The 26926-nt window shown below is 39.7% G+C and overlaps 1 protein-coding gene across 1 annotated transcript in view; it reads left to right on the top strand.

Moving 5' to 3' along the window:
* The window catches only part of LOC140234664 (adenylate cyclase type 10-like), a 96489-nt gene that overhangs the window by 40684 nt on the left and 28879 nt on the right, over positions 1-26926 (top strand). Inside the window, exons 2-4 of the mRNA XM_072314696.1 lie at positions 19580-19699; positions 24982-25116; positions 26062-26205. Coding sequence (XP_072170797.1) covers positions 19580-19699; positions 24982-25116; positions 26062-26205 — 399 coding nt within the window. The remainder of the gene's footprint in view (positions 1-19579; positions 19700-24981; positions 25117-26061; positions 26206-26926) is intronic.

Below are 26926 nucleotides of genomic sequence, written 5' to 3'. Positions count from 1 at the left end.
TTATGGGCTATACCATATTATGTTACAGCCACACACACAAACACATCTTATGTATGTATATACGCACATGAAGGTAATAGATGGATATCCTAATCGTGTTTAGGCAATACTCCTTTCAACGCATTTTCGTACGTGGTCAGTGATTTTATTCAAATAGAAGAACATCATGTCCAACACATTCAATGGTTGGAAGTGTTGATTACTGTGCGTAAGATGTCATACAGTCCCCTATCAATCAAAATGACTATTTTGAACCGCGCAATGCCTCAATCATGCCGCTAGTACGATGGTGATGATCACTCCTCCGTTGTCATTTATATTATCTTTGCTGATCTGCTTCTATCTCTACCTTAGCTCTGATGTGCTATGAAATCGTTTCACTCTTGCGAGATATACATCTCCTCAAATATCTATTTCCTAGCCTGACATTTCTATTTCTTATGGTGGAATATAGGCCTACTCTCTAACTTTATCGGTGCTCGAGGAAAAAGAAAACACACACACAACAACAACCAAATGTCCGAGCCGGGCGTGTACTCAGTATTCTACTAATAGAGACAATTTCATACCGGCACGCGACTGCCGGTAAACGAACGCTTTGACTTTAATGAGAGTGTGACGCGCAAATATTTCCGCACAAGAACGCGGCCGTCGCCTGCCTAATTGTGCTTGGATAGCATAACAGTAAACAACGGATCTCATTACAAGCGCGTGGCGCGGTAGAAATCCCGCCAAGGGATATGCTTTCGTTCGTATGCATGCATCATCGCAACGTCCAACGTACATAGCTTTGGGGTAGCCTCGTACTGTCCGACCTTGTCAGGTCCCTTGCCTTGATAGGTGTGCATGCCCTGAGACGATGTCCCTTGTTTGATTACGAGGTTAGAATGATGTAAACAAGGGCGGATCCAGGAATTCTGTAAGGGGGGGGGGCGCAAAGCAGTTTATATTTCTGGTGCCACTTCCGGTTTCAATCAGCTGACAAGCCAATACAAAACAAAAAAAAAAAGGCAGGAATTTTCTCGTACCACTTCCGTTATTTATCGGCTGACAAGCCAAAAAAAAAAAAGAAGTTTAAGCGCAATTTTTATGGCCACTACTATCGGCTGACAAGGGAGGTGTCCTCAGTAGGGAGGTCATTTTATGAATATATTTATGTTGGTCATCGTGCGATTTCATGCATTCTTTTATTTAAAAAAAAACAGGGGTTTACCCCCTTTGTTTTTTATTTTGTTTATTTCTTTTATCTTAAAAAAAAACGAAATTAGAGGGCGGGCGGGCGCTCGGTGCGCCCCCCCCCCCCATCCGCCACTGTTTAACAACATTTATTTTACATGAGAAAAACGCCTTACTCGCTCCATTTTTCGAAGCCGAACGCACGATCTTGGTTTCTGTCCTGTCACTTGCCATCAGTAGGGTCTACTTCGAGTTTGAAGTCCATTGAACATGATTGTTTATAATTACAAATGAGTCGGTTTTCCCCATAAGATGGAAATCTCGTTTTATACATCTTTGTTTTCGTTTTCTTTCTATGCTATTTATTATGTATGTACATATATATATATATATATATATATATATATATATATATATATATATATATATATATATATATATATATACATATATATATATATATATATATATATATATATATATATATATATACATATATATTTCTGTTGGACTGAAAACTGAAAAAATTTCTCTTTACTTGACTGCTTGAGGAATTGGGGGTATTTTTTGTGTTTTTGTCCCCAGTTTACGTTACGTTATGTCAGTAGTTGGATACTCTTCTTTACTTTATTTTTTTTCCCACAGCTATGTTTTCATTTTGATATTTTTACCAAAGCTTCAATCTTGTAAGCTCCGAATGTGGTGGTGGTGGGGGGGGGGGGGGGGGGAAGCGTCTTGAATTATGAATTTTATGTGAGCTTCTTTTATTTTCATTTGCGGGGTTTTTCTGATGATATGATTGCATGGTGAATATTACATTTGCTTTGCAAACCAGTATTTTTGCAGACATGAATACATTAATGTCATGCGTGACTGATATTTTATCGATTTGATTTTTTTTTTACATTGTCCACGGGGCAACGTGACAAAAATATAAAAAGATCAACACATCAAAATGATAATAAATTGAATCGATGATGTTCATGTTTTTCAAAATAGAATTCCTTGACTTAGTTGTGACGTGTATATAGGTCTACTTAGCTCCATGAGTGAGTATGGTTGTGTATACTTCGCAGATATTTCTTTGTGTGTGTGTGTGTCTGTGTGTGTGTCTGTGTGTGTGTGTGAGTGTGAGTGTGTGTGTGTGTGTGTGTGTGGCGCAGGCCAGGCAGACCAATGCAAACACCGGATGTTATGATGTTGTAGTCGACTCAAGTCGGTGTATCCATAGCAACATTATTCCTTGGGCCATGACAGGGTTGGTTTCGCTTCACCGAACACGTCCTCTCTTAGATAGCCAAGGGCTGTTGTGATGCTCTCTCTCTCTTTATTGTCCAATCTGTAGTTATTCGACCTACCAGTGCCTAACGGGCATTGCTACATTGTTGTCCCTTTTTGGTTTCTACCATGGAGCTATACATGTACCCCGATGTTTCTACTCTGCGCCCTTCGGCGTACAATGGTCTGGTATTCCGTATTCTTGGCTCATACTTCTTTTCTGCCATGTCCTTGTCAGTTTCACTTACCGCGATAGATAAAAGACGGGAAAATATTGGAGACTCATGATATAATTATTTTTCTCCCTCTTACGAAGAGATTGGACGAAATGCAGGGCGGGAAAGGCATTGTTACTTATCATTTTTCGATACTGAATCAGAGATGGGTTGGAGTTTTCGTTGAACGTTGTAATGATTATCACATGCGCCACGTGTATCGGGAAGTCGCACCGATACCACTTGAAGATGGTAATAGATGATGTGTATACCTACACACGAAAAGCCCTCTGGGGGCAATTTTATAGATGAAGCCGTGCCAAGCGTTCAAGGTGCGCATTTCACGCTCGATTTGCGCAGCAACGTTAATCACATTACTCTCGGTAATCATGCGTGGCCGATCTGTTATAGTTCATTATGTGCGTCTTCGTGACCGCGATTTCAGATTACACCTTACCTCACGTGATTCACAGTCGTGAGTACTATATGTGGTAATGGATAAAGCTTCTCACACTCCATGTACGATGCTCGGCCGAATTTTGTTTGCTTGTCTGTTACCACATTACACCTTCTATGTGTGTGTGTGGGTTTCTTTTAGTAATCATAGTTCATACTCCCCTTATTTCCGGGTTCTGTGCAGTCGTCTGAGAAACACCAACAATTCGATTAATGGCCATTCATTTATGTTTATGTAGGTTATATGTATGAACGTATATATTTATTATTAAATATATGAATTATTATCTATTATTAAACATATAAATAAATATGTATATATACATATACATATTATACAAATATATATATATATATATATATATATATAAAGTATCCTTTCCACCAAAAGAAATCACATTTACAAATTTCGACACTTTCCCTATTATAGCAAGTGGCGCTAGACTCGTTATCCAATAAACTTCATTTCGCAGATTGAAAATACATTTCAATACACACCGATTCCCCGCTGGAGCGAAATTCATCTCACTGTACCAAGGTTTCTGAACAGAAAAGGACTGACGAGAGAAAAAAAAAAAGTGAGAATAGAGCAACTTGTAATCTCATTGTCCACGGAAGTGAAATACAAGTATGAAACTAGGTTATTCCGTCCAAAGCAGCTCTATTGAGTTGCCGCAGTAGTTCTGTTCCCTGAGTAGGATTGCGATATTTGCAGCCGACGCATGAAGAAAAAAAAATAATACAAAAGACATAGTCATCTAACTACTGTTGAATATAGGAGTCAGACCCTGCACGACTGCAGCCATGAGCAAATGCGTTTTGCATCGAACTGTATATTGCAAAGACATCTCCATTTCACAATAACTCTGCTTCCGTCTTTACTCGCGTTGTTGGTTTTGTTTGTCCAGGGTTCAGCCGTCAAAATTGACATGGGAAGAAGGCGGGGGGAGGGGGGGGGGGGGAAGGGTGTGCGATAGGAGGGATCGCTGGAGTCGGATCAAACTCCCCGCTACAATAGTTTTGGTTGGCGGGAGATTTTTTTGTCATTCCCTCGATGACTGCTTCAATCCGTCCCCCCCCCCCTCCCATTTCTTCTTCTTGACATGGTCTGTTTTCATCGGTAACATTGTTTCTTCACGCCGCACATTGGTGAATTTAGTTTTAAAAGTGATGGGGGGGGGGGTGAGAGTAAGAGGGACTCTCGAGTTGATGGACTGTTGTTTTCATTGCTATTCTCCGTTGAATGTCAACTGCAGGTTGAAATTTAGAATTCAATCAAGAATGAAACTGTTTAGGGTTGTGTTGGGTCCGTTTTTGTTGTAGTTTGTTTTGATTCTGGCAGAGATTTGAATATGGTGCGAGTAATGTCTTGATAAAACACAGGTACACTTCCCAATGCCCTAAGCAAGCCCTGACAAAGACAGACTCTCTCTCTCTCTCTCTCTCTCTCTCTCTCTCTCTCTATATATATATATATATATATATATATATATATATATATATTTATATATATATGCATATCAATAACGTGTGTATATGTGAACACACACAGACACATGTTATATATCTATACAAGTATATAGAAATAAACATATTTAAAGCAAAGACGTTACACCTTCCCCCTTAACACCACCACCACCACCACCACCACCATCCCCCGATCCCTATCCCTTCGCCTCCCCAAAACACCCATATACCGACATGGGTAGATCCAATTATTTCACCCACCCTTCCGGGCAACGTAAAACGACGCCGCTGTCTCACAGTTAGCAACTGTCTATTTTTAACACGTTGGCCATACGGCCCTGATTACATTGCAGCTTTGTGTCGATGGACAGACGTCAGGAGAAGACTGTAGTGTATGTGGCTGAAACATAAACAGACCTCAAGTATTTAGAAAGATATTTATTGAATTTAAACGAAGTTATGATAATAAAAAAGTGAAGAAAACCCAACGCGGAGAAAAACATTTCCCTAAGAAAACTAAGTTACTTCATGTTTGCTTACGCTTTACACCTGTGAACATAGTTTGTTTTTGTTTTTGTTTTGTTTTTTTCCAAAACTGTGCCTCTGGCGCGTCGGAATGGTATGATTATCACCCACGCAAGCGTTTCCGTGAACCTCGAAGATCATTGTTTAACGGAGCTAAACCTAATGCCCCGCTTATTGATTTAGGAAGAAATGAATTATGCAGCACCTAAACACGTGGAATCCAAATGTTATTAACGATGCCGAACAGTTGCCTGCCATCGATCACGTAGAACAAACTCTCGAGGGTTCTTTTTTCTTCTCCTTTCTTTTTTTCTTCTCTTCTGGTTTGTAGGAAGGTCTTTTCCCCTCTCTCCTCCTTATGACGGGAAGCCTGAGCGTGTTAAACTTAAGACACACACAAACACACACACACACACACACACACACACACACACATACACACTCACACTGTGTAGTGCTAGCACATTAATCCTCGCACGCATAAATGCATGACATGCTCGTGGCGTGTCCGCCCATGTCTTGATGAGAAGGGGAGGGGGTCATAGGGATTTAAGGGAAGGGGAGGGAGTTATAAGGGTTTAAGAAGAAGGGCCTCGCTCCTGTCTCCAGTTGCAGCGAGAGATCATTATTCCTTTTGAACAGAAAAGTTCCCTTGAAAAAGTGATTCTAACATTATATCATGCTTCTATAGGTCACTACTGTATACAGTGATTTAGAAAATCCTCAAAGAAATTGTGAGGACTCGTTATGACTTGATTGCTTGTCATTTTTGCCAAGATCCATCCATATACGACCCCCACCATTACAACGACAATATCAACAACAAGAAAAAACTTCTTTAAAATGTTTGCCTATAGTGTATCTGATCTTTATCAAAACATTTCACATTCCCACAAAATATATACCAAACACATCACACAAATCAATCACAGCTGCATTATGTCAAAGGCAGGTGGCGGCACAGTGGTAAAGTGGACAAGACTCTTGACTTTCAATCGGAGATCCCGAGCTCAAAATTAGGTCAAGTGCCTAAGTCCTTGGACAAGATGTTTTAATTCACGATGTCCCTCTCGACCCAGGCGTATAATTGGGGACCTGGGAACGCTAGGGTAATAATAATGGCAGGGCCGGCCCTCTCGTGGAGTAGTGCCAACACTGAAGAGGCAACCTTTGATGAAGAAAACCATAATACCAATTATCATTACCATCAAGGAATGCGAAGTTGCCCAATCATTAATAGATTTCTATTTCAATTTATAACTTTTTTGCGTGCAGTGTCCCATTGATGGCGTCGTCCAGCTAGCCTTTAAATTTGGTATTTAATGACCCTTGTCTGTCCAGATTGTGTGTGTGTGGTGTATTGAGCATGAAGTGGCAAATTAGTTGTGACATAATAGTAAATTATTATTTTGAAGATCCTTTGACCATTATCAGACTGGTCGTTAGTTCATCCGGGTGTCCGCGGGCGTCTTTAGAGCAATCGCGTGGTTTCTATCTAATCATCTTCAGGGCGCAAATTTCAACCCGCGACCCTGCCCATCCCCGACCCCTACATACCAGAGTTCTCGAACTGGATGCACAATGTCTACCTTTTAACATGTGTGCCATTCCACGTGCATTGTGTTTGCATATAACATCAGTCGTGAAGTTTCGCCAAAGGGCGACATTAGCATCCATAGTACGTACGCCGCAACGAATGCGATCTAGGAATGATGTGAACATGTTGCACAACAGCGGAGAGGGCAACGTGTAATAACATTATTTGAAAAAATTATTGTGAATTCGTACAAGTTTTACGTCATAACCACTCAAATGCGTATTGTTATATAAATCAACGTTTAGAATCTTACACGTAGAGTGCATTGCCCTTAATGCCCCTCCCCTTAATGCCCCCTCCCTCTTTTACGCCCCTGTCCACTTCCTCCGTGTGCTCAAAGTCGCATGCATCACCCCAGATAGAGATCTGAGCTGGCCCCGTCATGTATAGTCCCAAGCACGTTCCGTCTATTTATAGACACATCCTCTACACACGGTGTCTCCCGATGCTAAGCAATCGTCAGCTGTTCAAAAGAGGAGCTGTTCTCTTTTCTCGATGAGGGTTGTTTGTTGAGGGTTTTTTTTTCTTTTTGTACAATATTCTCAGACCATAATATTACACATCAAAATTTGACGAGGTCTTTGCTAGTTTATGTTTTGCATATTGATGCAAGCACCCGCTACTCTTTGTGATATCACCTTTGTGGTTAATGGGCTCTGTATAGGCTAACATTATGACAGAATGCGCAGACTCGTTCTAGGTTATTAATGCAAAATTATCATAATGATGATGCCGATGATGATGATGATGATGATGATGATAATAATAATAATAATAATAATGATAATAATAATAATGACAATAATCGTGATGATGATGATACATTTAATAAAAATATTATTATTATCATCATTATCATTATCATTACGCAGAAGGCGTTAACCATCTTGGCAAGTAGATGGTAGAAAGTCAAGTTATTCTTTTTGGAGGTTTTTTTTTTTTGTTGACATCCACAGGGATTGTGTTGACATGACTGAGTAGGAGGATACCACTTATATGGAAAACACCGATAATTCAAAGCTTGCGCCTGTGGTCATTCTCATTTCTAGTTCATCTCTCACAAGTTTGCATGGCCCTGAAAAAACAAATATAAGTAAGGTTTCAACATGACACCACCAGTCATGCGTGAAAACGCGGCATGTTTTCCTCACGTCACAGCATCACATTCCAATTGTGTGGATAGGCAGGCGTTTGCTTAATAAGGTTGGCCTCTGACGTCAAAGCTTACGAAATGGCAAGGCGGTGCTTATGGAAGGATGAAGACGAAAAGTGGGCTGCATGCGCTCCAAAGTCACTTAAAATCAGACGTAGTTTGTATTGAAGGGACTGGCTAACTGGTGGCCTATTTTATTTTTTTTCGATTTGATTAACCCTCCTTCCCATATCGTGTATATTTTACTGATTCGAAGCTGCGTTTGCTTTGTTCTCGCTGGTGGAGGTATATCTTTTATGTCAATATGTAAGAAAGAAATATAAGGATATATATAGAGACAATATGTATACACCACATGCACAACAAGATGTACACACAACATTTACCTTGCAGTAATTAACTGAGAAGCATAATGATGAAAGCGAAAGCAGACTGATCATAGATTTGATATAGATTCAGCTGAACTGATTATGTTTCTATAACAATCATTTCACTTTCGATACTCCCAGATATTTCTTTCTTCATCACTATCCGAACACAATCATGTACCCCTAAGAAATATAGAGAGAGGGAGAGAGGAGAGGAGAGATGGAGGGAGGTAGATATATGAGGAAAATACACCTACATAATGTTCTTATAGAAAAAAAAATACAAGAAGCTGAAAAGTTCTTTCTCTCTATATTATTCTCGCGTTGTCTGGACACACATAAATATATCATCTACAGAAAGAGAGAGATATTTTATGAAGATATAAACATATATACAAAAAAAAATGGAAGCAGAGAAGCTCTTCCTTTCTATATTGCTCTCTCGGTGTTCGCATACCCATAAGAAGGGGAGGTATATTCAATGAAGAAAATAAACATACACAGACGCATGCATACATACACCCTTACATACATACATACACCAAAACATACATACATACATACATACGTACATACATGAGAGTATACCAATCAGACGTAAGTCACTCAAGGTTTGCTCAGCAGCTCTGAGTGAATACGAAGATATATCAGCACACCCCGACTGTGCTCTCAATAGTACACACTCAATCTATTGGAAGTGCGTCTCATTTGTCACTGTATTCAATACTGCGTCGATATATTACAAATTGATGGTAGTGCCAGTAACTCGCTGATACACACTTGACGCCCTTCACAAGCTGTCTGCCATGCTACGTGCTGTCATCTATACAGCTTTCATTTGATTACTGAAACTGCACCGGTCTTAGACTCAAGACTCAGTGGACATTTCCAGCACATTTATTTTCATATTTCACTTGACATTGGGGTAGTACATAATAACAACAACAATGACAACAAAACAGTATAAAAAGGTCAAATATGCAGCGGACTACAAGTATAGAAAGTATGTCTTAATACCGGTACGAGATCTACATAAAGCTCTAGTTTCAACAAGATGTGGAATTAACACCTAGGCCGATAAGACAACTAGAGGCGCCTGACCCCGGGAAAGGCCAAGACATCACCGGCGTCGGCGGGCGGGTCCTATACCTGCTTTGCCGACGGGAACGGCGTAACCCTGCATTTCTCTCGATGCAGGAGTAGGCAGATGACATCATTTCCGGAACCCTGTCCCCTTTCCTTCCGATGTATATATATCATTGTAGATATAAAAATAAATGTAATTAAGTTTTTTGTAAATAATTTAAAGTATTTTAGGTTTTTATAATTAATTTAAGGCATATCTGAATAATTATATTTTTTGGAGCAAATTGCCCACCCGGCAGAGAGCTCCACAATCCAAAAGAACAACAACAACAACAAGATGTGGAATAATTCTCATGAAGGAACCTCAAAGGCTGAGCTTGTAACTGCGGGTTCAAGCGAACAAATAATAATATCTAAAAGCTAAAATAGCAAGGTACAAAAGGGCAAAAGAAGTAAAAGAAAGAGAATGAAAACTAGGTGAAAAGGTAAAGCTGACACAAGTATACAAGCATATCTACCGGCAAGTTCGTAACGAATGAAAGTTATGAAAATTGGTATAAAGATACTACGATGGAAACGAAACGCTTAAACCAGAGGCAAAACAAACGTACACTTTAAAAAAATCTTGATAGAACCTATACACATGATACAGGAATTAAAAAGGAAGAAAAATCTGCTTTATAGGCTATTTCGGTATTAACAGTTGTTGTGTGTTTTTTCTTTGTGTTTGTTTTTTTAGTGCACTTTTTAAAACAAAATTTCATGCAAAAAGTATGAGATTTATACAAACAATGTAACAGATACACAAACTGAATCTTGCTATTATACGCTCATTAAAGCCGCTTGATTAAATAAATGCCCAAATGCGAAATGAAAATGTAGAAAAAAAAACATACGTTGATAAAACGTTAAAGCGCTTCAAGTCTACACTTTACTGTAGACGGTTTTTTTTCTTAAATTCATGGAATAATTCGTAATTTGCAGGGATGTATTTGACATCAAATCCTTGATATAAAAAAGTGTATGACCACTGTCTGCGTATTGTCATAGAATACTTTCTTTGCCATAGCTGTATAGTAATTATTGTATCGTTCCGAACGATATACGTCATAATACGACTACATGTTATAATCGCGTGGTGTCGATCGTACCAAAAAGGAAAAAAAAAAAAAAGAAAAAGAAAAAAAGATGCATGTGTACAGGAGATAACAAGGGCGTCGTCAGAATTTTGGTATATTTGTGTGGCTGTTGTTTTCATTCCAGTGTTCCACGTCCTACAAGCTTGGCTCTTTAGTGGAACACTCTTTTCCATCGTTATGATTACTTCTTCTTTTTTGCTACCATGACAAAGTGTGCATTGTTTCTTTGTTGTTATAATATCATTTGTGTATATATTCTATATCGTGTTCAATAAATCGTCCTTATCAGTCGAATGAAAGTCCAATTGACACATGTACCGCTTTGAGTCATTCTTTTATTGAAATAAATAAACTATTGAATCGAATTGAACAGATGAATGCTTCTTAACGGGCATCGCATAGGCAACCAACTTCGGGAGAAAATCTCTTAAACAGCCCCGTTCTTCAAGAAATATAATATCTCAAGTACTACAAACAACCTTTTACGATATGTTTTTTCAAAGACTATCATGTTTTCCTGAGGTTACTCCGATGTCCATTAATCACATTGGATATTACATGCATGCAGTAGAAAAATAATCTGTTCTATATAATATTTTATGCGATTAGCCTATTTACCATCAACTTTTCTGTATTGCTAAGGGATTTCTTTTTCTCTCTCTCTCTCCCTCTGTACCGTACATGAAAGAAGAGCCGAATGGCAGTTTATTGAGACAGCTAAACAGATCAGGGCTTTTAAACTTTAATCCTTGCTCAGCGGCGAAGCCACCGGCGAAAGAAACGCCGATATTTTTAAAATCAAGATCGAAATCACAGCCGAAGTCACCATTCTCTCTCCCCCCCCCCCCTTACTCTTCTCTTTTTCCCTAGCATATGCCCACATTATTCACTGACACAGGGACCTAGATGGAGGGGGGAGGGAGGGTAGACCATAGAGAGATAGAGGAAGAGGAATTGAGAGAGAGAAGGAGAGAGAGAGAGAGAGATAAGTCAGTGTGCAGGTAAAGACAAAAAGGAAAACATCAACAGATAGAGGGGGAGAGATTTTCTGGCTAAGGCATTACCCGTAGATAAAAAAAAAGACCCGTCCTTATACTTTCCACTGCATCATAATTATGCTCTTGACTTGCGCACAGTTTGTTCTCTCCCTCGATGCAGTCCTCACTCATCCATTATAGACCATCTCTTCTTCTCATCCTTCTCACTCTTAATCCAAACTCTGAGAACGTGCGTGCTTCCCCCCAGAAATGACATAAAGCATTCTGAAAAACACCGAATGATAGATTGCATTCACTCGAAGCAATTCGTCCTAGAAGGAAGACTGTCATTAGGAGTGAATTTGAAAGTCGATGTCGCTTCAGTTGTTGTTGGTTTGTGTGTGTGTGTGTGTGTGTGTGTGTGTGCGTGTGTGTGTGTGTGTGTGTGTGTGCTTTTTTTTTAAAGGATGTTCTTCCCTCGTACAAAATTCTGCAGGGAGCTATAATACAAGAGATATACCCCTTTCGGAGTTTGGAATTTAATCATGAACTTTGACAAACAGGTTGTAGGGGACCTAAATCCTTATGGAACGAGAAGATTTGGCGTAACCGATATAGCGCATCTCCGAACCTTATGGCCCACAACTGATTACATTGTGTCACGGGTGGAAACAGTATCAATAAGAGCCCGTAGAGGAAATACAAAGCACTGAAAAATGGAGAAACCCGAACAGGGGTATGCGTCTCGCATAATAAATCTTGTGGCTCACACTCCGCCGCGCCACAAGGCATCCCACACAATTTTCACCACATTTCAGCTAAAGAGAGAAACAAGGTATCCCATCTTTTATATCTCTGATACGTTGTCCCTGAACGATGCGGTTTTGTTGTCGCCAGTCAACGCCTGTAAACCACACTGGAGGCTGGTGTCGCACACCCGCGCGACGAGTTCTCGCCTATCCCTTGGGCAACCCGCACCAGATACCCTGGCATACATGTGACAGTCACGCGCATCATCCACTGAGTCAATTCTCCTCATGAGATTGAATTAGAATTAAAAAACAACAACATCAAAACAAACTCACGCCCGTTATACATGTTTCGCATGTTTTGTTGCTTGTGGCAAGGAGGGAGTACCTCATTGCTCATGGTAATGCCAATGAACAAGGAGCGGTGAAGACGCCGTGAAAATGTTAAACAAAAACGTATATCACGATCCCCACCCCTCAATGTTGGATTTTTCCTTCGTCCCTTGAAGAATTCCTTCTTTATTTCTTTTATCACTATGTGTGAATCTCATGTGGGATTCCAAGATGATGATAATGACGATGATGATGATGAGGATGATGATGATGTTGATGATGAGGTGGAGGTTGCAATCTCACGTTGAACGTCATGATGACAGATAGCAGTGTTACTAAGGGGGTAATTTAATCGATTATAATCACCTCTGAGAACGATGGGGTGTATAGATGAGCAGAAAGTGTAAGACAAACACTGAGACGGAGAGAGAGAATGGAGGATTTTCACCACATAGTTTTCAAATCCCTCACCTTTTTGTTTTTAAAACTGGCACGTCATCAGTATTTTTCCTTTTTTCTTTACCTACTTCTACTAAAGTGGAAAATATCATACGAAGATTTGATAGTATACGAGAACTTGGCTGATGGTCTGCGCGAGTTTCTTTTTTTTTCTTTCTTTCTTTCTTTCTTCTTCTTCTCCTTTTTTAAAATTGTTTACATTCTAATCATCTAAAGTGCCCCAGTCCCAGCTTTCGTACCCGACTGTGCATCGATTGTAGTCTCGGATTCCCGTCTCGATAGGTTTTCTTGCTCTCTTTTTCGCCAAAATTATTTTCCGTGCAGTATTTGCCCAAAGCCATCGGGGAAGCGCGTGATATGAGAGTGAGCGCTGTTTTGGGTCAGATCGCATCAAGCTTAGGGGTGAAAACACAAAATAAAAACAAAACAAAACAAAAAATCGAAGACTTACACAAATTGTGATTTTTATTTGTTTCCCCTGATCGGGTTTCTGTAACGTTTGCAGGGATTGTGTGTCTTGATATCCAGGTTCTAATGCTTTTGCTTAATCATGACATAGTTCTTCCCCACCCCTTGCCTTCTACGTACTCGCCTTTCCTTTAATCAATCCCTCTTCCCTTTCTCTCTCTCTCTCTCTCTCTCTCTCTCCTCTCTTTCTTTCTTGTATCTCTCTCTCTCTTTCCTTTTCTTTCTTCTTTGGTAAAGCCTCGATTTGCATTAGCAACTTTAAGAAGCTCGTGAAAGAAAGCTTGCAAGAATAAGGGGGGGGGGGAGGAGGGGGAGATAGAGAGAGAGAGAAATAGAGGGAATATTGTAGAATACAGAAACATACCGCCAGCGACCGGACGTGAGGCAGGGGCAAGTCAGAAATTTGTCAAGATTTCCAAAGACTCAGTCGTGATGATCCCCATACCAAATGGTGGGTTCTCTTTTTCAGTCTATCGGCCTATGATATACCGTATACCGACTAGCATCATGAAAGAGCACTCGCCTTACCTCTTTCAGAAACCAGGGATAATAACATTACCCTGAACATAAATTATGTCAGTAGCAAGTCGATTGAATGTGCACTTTTCATGAAAATGAGATGTTGTGGAATTTTCTTTGCTGTTATTATTTTATTTTTTTTATATTGTTGTTCTTAATGACGTCATGAACTGTAGTATTCTTCTTAACCCGGCGATGACGGCACCGAAACTTTAAAAATAATTCAAACATTTTGAATCGATTGCCTGATTTTCCTCAACCTTTCACTGATGTGTTCTACTAATATTGCTGCTTTCACTCAATCCACATTAAGTTGGGTTTTGATTTCCTTTGATTTCAACACTTGCCGTTTGCATTGCTCTCATGTATGCCGCCTTTACAGCTAAAGGCTCGGTCACAAATGGCTTTAGTTTTACGAACTGCTACAAACGCCGTAAGAACGATTTTTAGACCATTTAATAAGGTCTTCTTAAGGAGGCCCTACGAAACCAGCGTTCGTATATAAACCTTTTTTAAACCGTTCGAAAATTCGCAGCTTTAAGTTGTTCACAGGAGGCTTTTACGGCGTTCGTAAGAAAGCCTTACGAACGGAGATTCGTACGGCGTTCATACGAGCGACTCATAGCCTTGACAAGACGTTCGTAAGCTGCTCGTAGGGAATACTTACAGAGCTTGTGCACGTGTTGGGTATTAGGGAGTATGAAGCCAAACCCTCGAAGTTCTCATCCTCATTCTGTTCATGGTGTTCGACGGGGAAGCATCTCCTGCCAAAGAAATACGGGACCATCAATAGTCGTATAATTGTCGATAGTACACGGCAGCGTATTTTTGCAACCGGACAAAATATGCAAAAATTCGTAAGATCTTTTTACGAATGACTTGAGAATGCCGTGAGCTGCACGTACGCCTATCTTGCAACAACTGTACGGATGGCCGTAAGTATAACGTCATGAGAACTCAAGGTATTCTTGCGGAAAATGTACGAACTCTAAGGCCATTGTATAACCGAAAATCACTTCGTTTCTTAAGAAGGTCTGTTCTTGCAAATTAAACGGCATTCGTACGAATTTTTACGAACTTCTATACGAAGTCCTGAATTCGTACGAACGCATCGTTCATACAAATATTTGTGATATATAGATCCAATGAGAATGGGACAGCGCACAAGAGGAGACTGCTCACTTTGATGCACGCAACAACCTCACTGTGACGACGCCCTGATATAGCCACCTTGTGTGGAGATCGTATCTCAGGACAAGATGGTTACACCAGGATGTCGTTACAATGAAAATTATACGTGGGACGATATTACCATCTCACGTACAGTGGCGGATCCAGGGAGGACCGCAACCGGCGCACGCCCCCCCCCCCCTTTATTTTTTGTTAAAACAAAAGAAATAAAAAGAAAAAATGGGGGAGGGGTGCGTGCGCCCCCCTTTAATTTTGTAAACGCGCCCCCTCTTTACGGAATTCCTGGATCCGCCCCTGCACGTATAATCTTCATGACGACCTAGCTGGACCTGCAGTGTTTGCTTCTTCTTCTTCTATGTTCAAGGATAACACAGAATACCCTGCTTTGTCTATGGGACGACATCTTCTACAGGACGACTCCCCCTATGACAACTATCCCCGCGAACTAAATCCCACTCGGACGGTTACCCCCTAGACACTCACATCTTGACATGACAACCAAACAACTCTTCAAAGGGACTGAATTAGAGCCACTAGCTATACGTAAACTAGCATACATACACCAGGAGTGACTGTGATGGAAGGCGGTGGTAGACGTCCATGATATAACGAGATCTTAGAGCAGTATTCCATTTTGATGATTATTCTAGAGAGAGAAAGTTCATGGTTTTATCTTCACCGGAAGGCTATATCCTGGTAAGCTGAAAAAGATTATCCAGGGGAAAATTATTGTCCAGATATACGGGCAAATATTAATTTCACCTATAGGTTACACTCCCGCCCGCCAATTGATTTTACCCTGTTAAGTAAGAGAATGAGTTAAGGATGTAATACACTACAGCTTGTGTATAGCATTTGCGTCATCTATGAGTTTTAAAAGAAAAAAAGAATGGATGAATTAATTCAATCATATACTACCTGATAAGATATGTGGATATGTATAGCTGATAAGAAAACGCACGTGCTATATTCTTCCGTGCACTCGCAAGGAAAAAAGTTTGTTGTTGTTGTTTTTGTTTTTTTTTTGTTTTTTTTTTTTGGGGGGGGGTTGTGTGTGTGTGGGTTGTTTTTTTTTGTTTTTGTTTTTTAATGAAAGGAATGAGCGGAAGCGGTAAAGTAGCTCGTATCGAGGTCTCTGTCGGGAGCCTTTACGCACATAAGTGAGGACATAAGGACGTAAGTAAATCCGTCGGGAGATTCGAGCGATTGCCCACAGTTTGAATAATGCCCGCGTTTCTGCTTGGCACATGAGGAAGCTGACTGAATAGACAGCCACACGCGTCATTCACAACGTAGCTGGTTGACAATGGTCCCATCGTCTTGATACTCGCATCGGTATCATAATTATCCATTCCCAACAGATATTATTATCGAGGGTCCAATAGTGACGTCAGAAACAGAGAAATGACCGAGTGACCTTGCTTGTACAAGGACAAACAACACAAGGCAGTATCAGTGACCCTTATGAAAGTCTTCTTATCATCACTCTGGGAATAGCATTGAATAAGGAGGATGACGCTCTTATAATTATCACATGCATAGTACGAAAAGGGTTTCGAAAAGGTGAACAGAGAGGTTCGTGGATCGCGAAGGATCTCCTGAATGTCCTTCCCATGCATGATATATACCCCCCCCCCCCACTGCTGCGTTTGAGTTACAAGTAACCGTACTCGCAGACAGTCATTCGGGCTGTGTGTTGCTATAATAGGGAAGACATGGAAGAGTGCTCCGATAACTAAACGGCATGGTAGTTTTCCGACAGCGATTTACCCAATGAAGATGGTCATAACATGAATTATAACAGATGCTCTAATACGCGAAAGCTACATGGAAGGTATAGTCTGCTGTGCTATAAAAGCTCCTACCGTACCTTGCTTGCATGACAAAGTAAAGATAACATGGGTAAAAATCGCTTTAAAATTTTCATTTGAAAATGATTAGCAGTTGGAGATGAGTTGGGTAAACAGACGAAGGTTTCATTTCGGTTTCATTACATTGCACAATGCTATGGCCTCACAAAGACATTCCTTTGTTTTTGTTTTTTTTCAAAGGATAGAAAGAAAAATGATTGCTAGCGACATATCCTTTTTTTTTTCAGGGTTCAAAACACAATTATCGGCGCTTTAGGCAAAATTCATCTTTCCATTTTCACCAGACCAGATTAACGTCGCCTTGTCTGTTTGTGTGCAGATGGCAGAATACACTGTTTATTGGTATTCATCTAGTGTAATCCGATGAGAAGATAGGATCCAATATGGCGTCTCTTTAAAGGCCTGTGCGTGCAGGTCAAATTCTATCATAAAAGGGTGTAACGACATTGTTCATAACCTTTAGCTGCTTGGCAAGACACCTGTCGAATTGTTTCCACATTCCTCATATATCACAAGCTTGAAAATGCATGGACAGTGTTAGTGTGGTAAATAAAATAGCTCTTACAAAAAACAAAAAACTAATGTCCTATATTCTTTCTTTAATTCGTATATTGATAAACTTAATCATCAATTCACTGCATGTATTATACATTATGTTAATGATGATAATAATCATTTTCATATTCATTGAACATTGTCATTGTATTGTTTAATCATTTGCCGCTATTTGCAGGATAAAATATTGTTTATTTCGATCATGCTGATATTTTCGGCAATAATAATGATAATAACGTCATTATTCTTACTCTTGTAAAATGTCGTGATGTGCAGAAATGCTTCAGACAAGCTTGGTGTATTAAAAATATTCGAATCTCGCCAATTGAGAAGTTTCATGCTTGCGTATCCATAGCGTCGCATAATTTGATAAAAGACGAGAAGAGCCGTGTCTTTTTGCTGTCAGACAAACTGGAAAATGGGAAACCGACCCTGTTTGGCGACTCACGATATCATCGAAGGCAGTGATATGGGGTCTTGTCGTAGGTGTAACTCTTCTCTTTTTCTTGTTGTTTTTTTAACTATCTATTACCGTCCCAGCTTTTTGGAGCCATTACAGAACTTCTTCCTGCTGTATTCGAAACATGTCGATATTTTCGTCCCTTCCATTTCAACCTCGAAAACATCCATCCACTCAGCCACACACACACACACACACACACACACACACAAACACACCTACAAAACACACACGTGTACACACATACGCACACACACACACACACACACACGAATCAAATTTTGTTTCTTTGACAACACAGTGCGTCAGAGATGACTGCAAATTTGGCGTGGAAGGCTAATCAAATAGGAATGTACATCCTAGAAAGTGCAGTCTATATTGACTTTTGATTACTTTGAAAAGAAACGGAGAACAGGATGACACAGAAAAAAAAAAGGTGTGTGGCCAAATATTCTTTGTATTCAGTTTGAATGTTTCGTGGTAAATACATCAAGTATATAGAGCGTGCTTTTTTAAGGAAGCGTGAACCAACGGGTCTGTCTTCATTATTGCTCACAATCAATATGAGACTCTTGCTCTAATTGTTTATCACCTAGACAACCGAGAAAATTAGTCGAAGTGAGAATATCTACCCACTCTTTAAGCTTTGGCTAAAGGTGTGTCTACAAAAAAAAAAAAGAAAGAAAAATGTGACGGCGATGGTTTTCAGCATTTATATGTGTGTGTGTGTGTGTGTGTGTGTGCGTGTGTGTGTGTGTGTGTGTGTGAGTGTGTGTGTGTGTGTGTCTGTGTGTACTTTTTCTCTGGTGTTACTACTACTTTATATTCTACTGTTTTAATTTCGTTAATTAGTTGTGTATACGATATGATAATTACACAGTATATTGTCTCAGCTCCTTATTGAATGCAAACCTCTCTGAAATTCAGTTCAATTCAATTCAGTTCAATTCAATTCAATTCATACATTTATTCAGTAATAAAAATCGTTTGGATGTATAGTATAAATTGTTTACAAAATCTAACAGGTCAACATTTCACCGAAAGCCACAGGCTTGCTAAAATAGAATGTACCCTCGAAAATCGAATCATACACAAATCGTAATACAAATACAACCTTGTACACACAAATCTTCATAATTAAAAAGATGTTCCTCCTTCCCACCTTTTCCCCATGTTTGTGTTCATTAGGTCACCCGTGCATTATCTATATCCAAGGAGCTATAATAGCTCCTTGCTATATCTAACTCGGTATCAATCCCAACTTAGAGAATTAACATCAAAGACCTATTGAAGTTTTAATTTTTTTTTTCATTCATTACCATACAATCTCGGCAATCGATTTTTAATACATGCTCGTACACACTGTTTCTGTATTCAGTGGTGTAAGTGTTCACAATGGCTGCAAAGCTTATAGGCAACAACACTGTTTCGTCATGTTCTATATGATGTAAGCTGTTTTACGAAATATTATCACTATATGACCTTCTCCTTGTCCTGATTGTTTCGTTTTCTCCTCCCTCCCCCCTTGACTCTCCAGGAGATATCCTCGAGCTTGCCGCTCACCTTCCCGACCTAGTACTGCGCGCCAGTAATGACATCCGGGACTATCCAGCCGTGCAACACGTGGAGAGCGTAGTCATGTTCCTCGACATCTGGGGTGAGTGTCCCTTCAGACATGCAACAGAGCGTATGGCATGCATTATAACATATTATTTCTTTGTATTGTAATATGTGTGTATTTATGAGAGCTTGACTTGCTTAAAGGGATCTGGAGTATATAGTATTGGTTGAGGTTAGAATTCAGCTTTTGACTTCTTGCGAGATACCTCGAAACCACTTTTTTACATTATAGAATGTTAAAAATCATACGATTTTAAGAGGAATTGAAAGTTAATTTGATAAAAATCCAAAGACACAGTAAAACAAAGCAATCCTAATAAAAGGTTGCTCCCACCTTTTATTAGGATCGCTTTGTATTGAATATCTCAGTCATTTTAAAATCAATTTTCATCAAAATAAACTTTAAATTCCTCTTTGAATTGTAATGCCCTTTCATTTTTCATAACAGGTTTCTCATTATCTAAAAAAAAAAAATCATCAAAAACGTTTGGAACCTCGAGCCCCATCTCAACCGAAACTGTGCTATTCCTTTATTGATATATAATGATCACTTTTAAGAATCTATTGTTTTCATCTGAATGGAATTTGCAGAAAGGATGATTTGATATTCTGGGATGCCCATCAACTCGAAAGAGAGAGGACAAATAAATGTATTCATTTATACAAAGGGGCACTGTGGTGTAGTGGATTAGACTCTTGACCTTTCAAACGAAGGTCCCGAGTTCAAGTCCTACTAAGTGTTTTTGTCTTTGGATGATATTTTTTACCCACAATGCCTCTCTCGGCCAAGGTGTGAAAATAGGGAGGGGGGTCGTTTTCCGAAATACACAAATTCCGTATGTCCGAAAATAAGATAGGGACCGTAAATCCAAACGTTGCTGTATACCGTTATTTCGAAAATGAAACGAGGTTCTGACTGACGAATTTTACTTTATCTTTGGATTTACGAACCGTCAGAATAACGAACTGTAACCGAAAATGAATGTTTGACAATTCTAAAATACTATAAATCCACATGGGCCTTTGGAAGATCAAGGTAAACAATGAAGAGGATATATATATATATATATATATATATATATATATATATATATATGTACTTATGAATATGTGTCACCTATCTCATTTTTTCTCAAAGTTATCAATCTATCTCAAATAATCATATCTGTACAAGAAATCTTCTCGTGTTGCAGTACTCATTTCTTAGCCTAGTTAAAGGCACAACTCTCGTTGTACAAAAGACATTGGTTATGCTTAGCCATGAGAAATATAGGATTATTTGAATCCCACAAATGTGATATTTTTCTTTTTTTAGGGAGGGGGTATTACTTTACTTTTCGAATGACACGTCGTGACCTGATCGATTCAGTCGCAAGCACCTGATGACGATGCAATGTGCAAAGCAAGCAGTCGTTTGGCGGGGAGAGACGCCAAGTATTGTCGTCTGCCAAATTGTAACGAAAATTGCACGAAATGCAGGCGTGCGCGTCTGTTGCGCTGATAACTGTGTCAATGTATTTGTGGACAGGTCTGAACAATCAGCGTTAGGAAAAAAAAAAACAAAGACATCTCCTTGTTGTTGTTCCGCTGGCTGTGTCTTGGGATTAAACCGTAATGGGAAACTACTTACATGTAATTGGAATGGAAACTGCGTTTATTGGATGAAGGGTTTTATTTTGGCTGTTTTCTCCGAAGAATATTCTTGGTTAAGATGCAGTGCTTCGATACAAATGTCTGTCGACGACAAAAGACCTTAACATCACCTAGGCCTGAGGCGGTATCTTTCCCAACGCGATCATTATATGTTTTCTCTCACGGCTTCAACGCGGTTTGATCAAAAGTGAAATATTCAAAGCGTTCTTCCACTTTGTCGTTAAGAACGACGCAGAAAAGAAATAGGGAGAATATGAATGAACCTGTATGTGACCTTGCGAATCCTGATCCCCTTCTTACCACTTTTCAACAGCAAGGAGATAAAAAGATACAAAACCAAAATGAACGGATGGAAATGCAAAGTGGTGAGAGAAAGATTATGTTTGTGTTTAGATGCATTCTTATGTAAAGAGAGTGATACACCCGTGCTCTCCAAATGTCTTATCATTAAAGACACTTTGAATGTTGTTTTTATAGAACCAATAATGGATGTCTCTTAGATGCATGTGACATGATTGGTCTATACGAGCAACACTGGGATGATAAGTATAATTAACATCTTATTGACAAAATCGGGAAACAAGAAGGCAGTGTTTGCCATTTTCTTTCTTTATCTTGTGTGTTAAATTGTACCGATATTGATAATAATAGCATACCCTAGGAAAGACAGAAAGAAAGAGAGAGAGAGAGAGAGACAGAGAGACAGAGAGAGATAGAGATGTGGGTTATAATTATGCGCTTTAGTTTGTCTTCTTTTATTTCAAGCATCCATGGCATATAGGGGAGTGCGTTCAGAGACGCAGAGTTCGCTAGATGTATTGCTCTACAATGTTTTCGTTCCGATTGCGCCTTGATGTCGGTGTGTCAAAAGCATTTTGCTTCAAAACTGAACCAAACTTACCACTCCTGTCTGGTCATTACTAAATAAGCGACCCTGTCTGAGCCGGTATAAACGCAGCATTACATAGCATCCAAACAAAACACAGACATACACAACTCTTACTCTTCACTTGTTCGCAATAGCATAACTTCGATTCTTGTCTCTCTGTTCGCTCTGATAATCATTGTTTTTTTGTATCCTTTTGTGTTCCGTAGGGTTGTTGTTGCTTTTAATCATTGAGCTGTATCGGATAAATACTTATGTAGCTCCTATTCGTTTTACCTGACATCATAATTATTCAAACAGATTTCCTCTCTATGTATATATTGCATTGCTATAACCAACCCGCTGATAAAGAACCATGATAGAATTTTTGACTACCAGAAGAAAACAAAAAGTTAATCTCCTATTACCCGACATAAAGCTATATAAAATACCTAATTGTCCATTACCCTGCGAGGAAATTATAGCTGACATGGCTGAGGCATTTCATTCCACGAGTGATGAACCTACACACAGAAGTATTGAATGTAATGTCATGAACTGTTTTTGTCCGGGGCATATTTTATCCGCAGGATGGTTGCCGTCCAAAACGTGCTGACATGTATTATATAGACAAATACCATACTATCATTGATATCATTTTGGAAGCGATTCCTCCGCTTTTATAATCACCATCATACGACGCATTCAGTCAGTAAATTGCGCATGCGCGCAAGGTGCTCAGGATGCTCTGAACCTGTATAATGTACTCATAGAAAATTTTGCCTTCAAACGAAAAGATTAAAGAAAACACTTCCTAGTTTTTCTTTTTCATTGCCCTCCTTTACATTTGTACAAGAATGACGCACGTGATATAGATCTTATTATTTTCCCGCTTTTTTATTCGAATCTCGGCATTTTAGGGGCCTCACTTGAGAGCATGTCCAAACTTTTGCGGTGCTTTTCTGTTTGCGTTCCTGTTGACCGAACTGTGCTAACAATAATGCCCACGCGTGCTGGCATAAATTCAAAGATTCACCTATATACACACGCACCGTACACCGTCTTTTATGGTAGTTTACGGCTTCTCGCGAGCTAACGAAACTCGAGACTAAAAACACGATTACTCGTCAAATATGTCGGCGTGACTTCGGCGCGAAAATTCGGTTCGAGACACATCCGGCCACGTTGTTAGCATCGCACTTTCCCTACAACCGTGCAGAAATTTTAGCCCTGTTTGACGACATACATCTCACAACAGCGACGACGTTCTCCTGACAAAAGTCCCGTTCTTCCGTCAGCCACGTTTAAAGATGCTCTAACATAATTTTCCTTCAGTTTTTCTTTTTCCATTGAGCTTCGCCATGAGGTCACAGCATGAACGCCAACATGTGACGCACTCATAAATAGCGGGGGAACTTGAGGGAATTCTTGCGTATGACATGAGTCGGTTTATTTCTAAAAGGATATCATTGTCTCTTTTGAGCTTGTGCGGACAGTACAGCTTCAGATTGAGTGGGGGACATTATTGTGTTTTCATATCTAACTCCGATAACAGCCCAAACAGCATTTATAGTGTTCATCATGTGCTATACCTTATAAAGAGGGAAAGTACACACAAATGGGTTTTCTTTAAGAACCTGGTTACTCTCTCACTGGCCTACTCTTTTCGTGATTCTTTCTTATTTCTTTCCTTTTTCATAAACTTCAGTTTACATTACTTCAGTTTTCGTCATTGGCAGCCTGTCTGTCTCTCACTGCCAACATAACTGTAAGGATATCTATTACTTCCCATCCCAAGCAGATTCCATTATCGCTGCTACGCTGCTTCCTGTCGTTTTTCCTGTCTAATGTTTGGCTGTCACTTCCTTTATTATTACAGGTCTTGCAGGACTTTCGCTCTTCGTTTTGTACTCAGTTTCGTATAATTGAATGCCTCGATCCATCAGCTCCTAACTCCGATCCTCTTCTACTTTCCATTTTACAGGCGGATTTCGCTTGTGTTTCTGTAAATCCCTTTTCTGTTGTTAATCGGAATTGAACAAGTTAATGACCATCTCTTCTACGTTGATTCGTACTCTTACTTCAAAGTTTATATTTAAGTTTGTTTGTTTGTTTGTTTGTTTTTTTTTTGGGGGGGGGGCTTAATTCATTTTCTATCTGAGAAGATGGTTGCAATAGCCCATATTCTGCTGCACTGATGTAAGTGCTCATAAAGATACAAGTTTCCTGTACCCAATATCCTCTTCCTTTCTTGTATTTTCCCCTCTTTAGCCACAATCATCATTTTCACTCGATTGTTACCTTCTTATTACTAGTATGCTGATTTAAGGCAACCATCACTGCATTAATGACATGTTTGCCCTCTGTTTGATACCGAGTGTAAATTTGTTTGTTACCCTTCCTATGAGAGATCTTGCCTTTGTTTGAGTTGATTTTGATTTCATTTTGTTTCTGCTTTTTTTTTTCTCTACGAGTATACACGAAAAATATGTTCAATCATCAAGCTTTTTTGACAAAAAAAAATATATCGAGTCCGTATCATAACACTGTTCTTATTCTCATACAAAATACAAATAACATAAAACAAAGACAACAACGACGACAACAACAACAACAACTCTTGAATAACCGTATACAATAACGAGTAAACAGTAAGGTATACCTCTACCCCAGAAGCAAGGGTTGAATTGGATGTCGGCTCCAATTTAGGCCCTCTTTAGCGGAGTTGAATTTTGTCACTGTTTTTGCGTTTGTCTTTGTGTTCTTTTTCTTCTCTTTCAAATGATGACCATCCAATCCAGGATTCACTGCTCTCTGTGAGCGTCACACCAAGCTCAACCTCGGGGTCGACATCCTCACCAAGACCCTGAACGACTACCTCGGACACATCGAGAACGCCATCCTGAAGAACGGCGGAGACGTTGTCGAATTTGCAGGTTCGATCGATCAATGTTCCCCGTCCTTCCCGAGGACATTGTCACACAGTTTACTTATCAGTCATTGAATTGCGGAGAAAGCAACCATTTATGCAGTCATACATCAGGGCTCGACACTAAATGTGGTCCGTTTAGACCACTTAAAATCTTGAAATCTGAAATTCTGATGGCAAAGAAAAAATGTGGCCGAAATAAAAACAAACGTAAAAAACTACTTTAAATCTTAACTGCCCTATCGGTCTCCCAAAAGGTGGCCATTTTTTTTTCCAAAAAATTCGTGACCCTGCATCAACAGTGGCCCTGGGCCACCGGGCCATTACTAAAGGCGAGCCCTTCGTATAGCATTTCACAATATTGTTAATGTTATATGCCGTATCCTCAAAGGCTAGTTAAAGTCTTACAGATAAAGTTTTTGCGATGATCAGATTTTGGTGCAGACAGATGGTAATTAGCCGTTGTAGCTCCACTAGGTGGGACAACAAACTCTTACTCGTAAGGTCCCTGGTTCAAATTCCCTGGCTGCAGCGATTGTCCCCATAGGCAAGTCACTTTATCGTAGATACCTAGTCCTTCGAAGGAAACTTCAAGCCGTCCACCGTTGGTAGCTTGCTCATAAGCATAAAACATTGTTTAAGTGTCTATTTTGCGGCCTCTTAAGAATATTTCCTTTGGAAAATTTGCAGTAATAAGCGGAGGCTCGAGGCGATCGACACGTTAAGGTATACATAAATGATAAAAATTCTCTAACTGAACTCAGATATCTTACTGTTCACCATCCCCAAACGAACTCATTTATTCACAACTTACCCTAAAAAATCCTCTTGAAGGCATACAAATCTATTAAAATAGTCTCGTCACGTGTGTAATATACTGAGGTTATGTGTTGTGAAAAATGTACATGTCATCAACTTGCGTCTTGACTTCTCCGCCTGTCCACCTTACTAGGGGATGCCCTACTGGTGATATGGGACGCCGATGCATACGGGGAGGCTGGGGCAATGACACGAGCCATTCGCTGCGCCCGCCAAATTCAGGGGGAGTGTCACGACTGGAAGACCGAATCGGGTGTTTCCCTCGCTCTAAAAATAGGTATGACGTCGCCAGAGGCAGGTTGTCCGCTGTGAATATTTTACTTCTTTGATCCTTCCGCTTTGATTGAATCATTTTATACTTCCAGTTCTTTGTCGTTAGGTTGCATCTCATTTTCGTCGTAATTTTCAACTGTCAAACCTAGGTATGGGATTGGCAGTGATGCCTTGTTTCATCGGCTATGAAAGATATGATTATAAGGGAAGAAAATCCCTCCTAGCAATATCGTTCGCAGGTTCTAGTGTATGATAGTGTTTTCTTTTATATTAGGCAGCATGTTATAATCATAATCCCAGGTCAAATCGGAATTGAGCCCTTCCATAGTTAAGCTGACAAGAGTTATGAATGAAGGTGCAATTGTTGATAGAATATAAATGTTCGCGTAAGTTGTCCATCTTCATAAATATTTGGTCTGTATGGCAACTCCCACTCCCCTCCCTCACACACACATATTCAGAACTACCATCGGTCTATTAGCACTGATTAGTAGTTAAGTAAATTGTTCAGTGTGTTTGCAAAAGTGTGAGTGTGTGTGTTTGAACGCAAGTTGCCTTACCTTATGTTATACACTATTTTATACTATTATAATAGATATCCTGAGTGAAAACTGTCCAAATGAAGATGGACCTTTGACATGTTTGGATGGGCATTTCCGGTGGTGGCATCTGAGGGTAATGGTAGTTTTAAGTGAGTGTGATCAGATTCATTGATTGAGGCCTTG

The sequence above is a fragment of the Diadema setosum genome, chromosome 11 (assembly GCF_964275005.1).
Source record: "Diadema setosum chromosome 11, eeDiaSeto1, whole genome shotgun sequence".
NCBI classification, from domain to species: Eukaryota; Metazoa; Echinodermata; class Echinoidea; order Diadematoida; family Diadematidae; genus Diadema; species Diadema setosum.
This window is presented reverse-complemented; position numbering and strand designations above follow the sequence as displayed.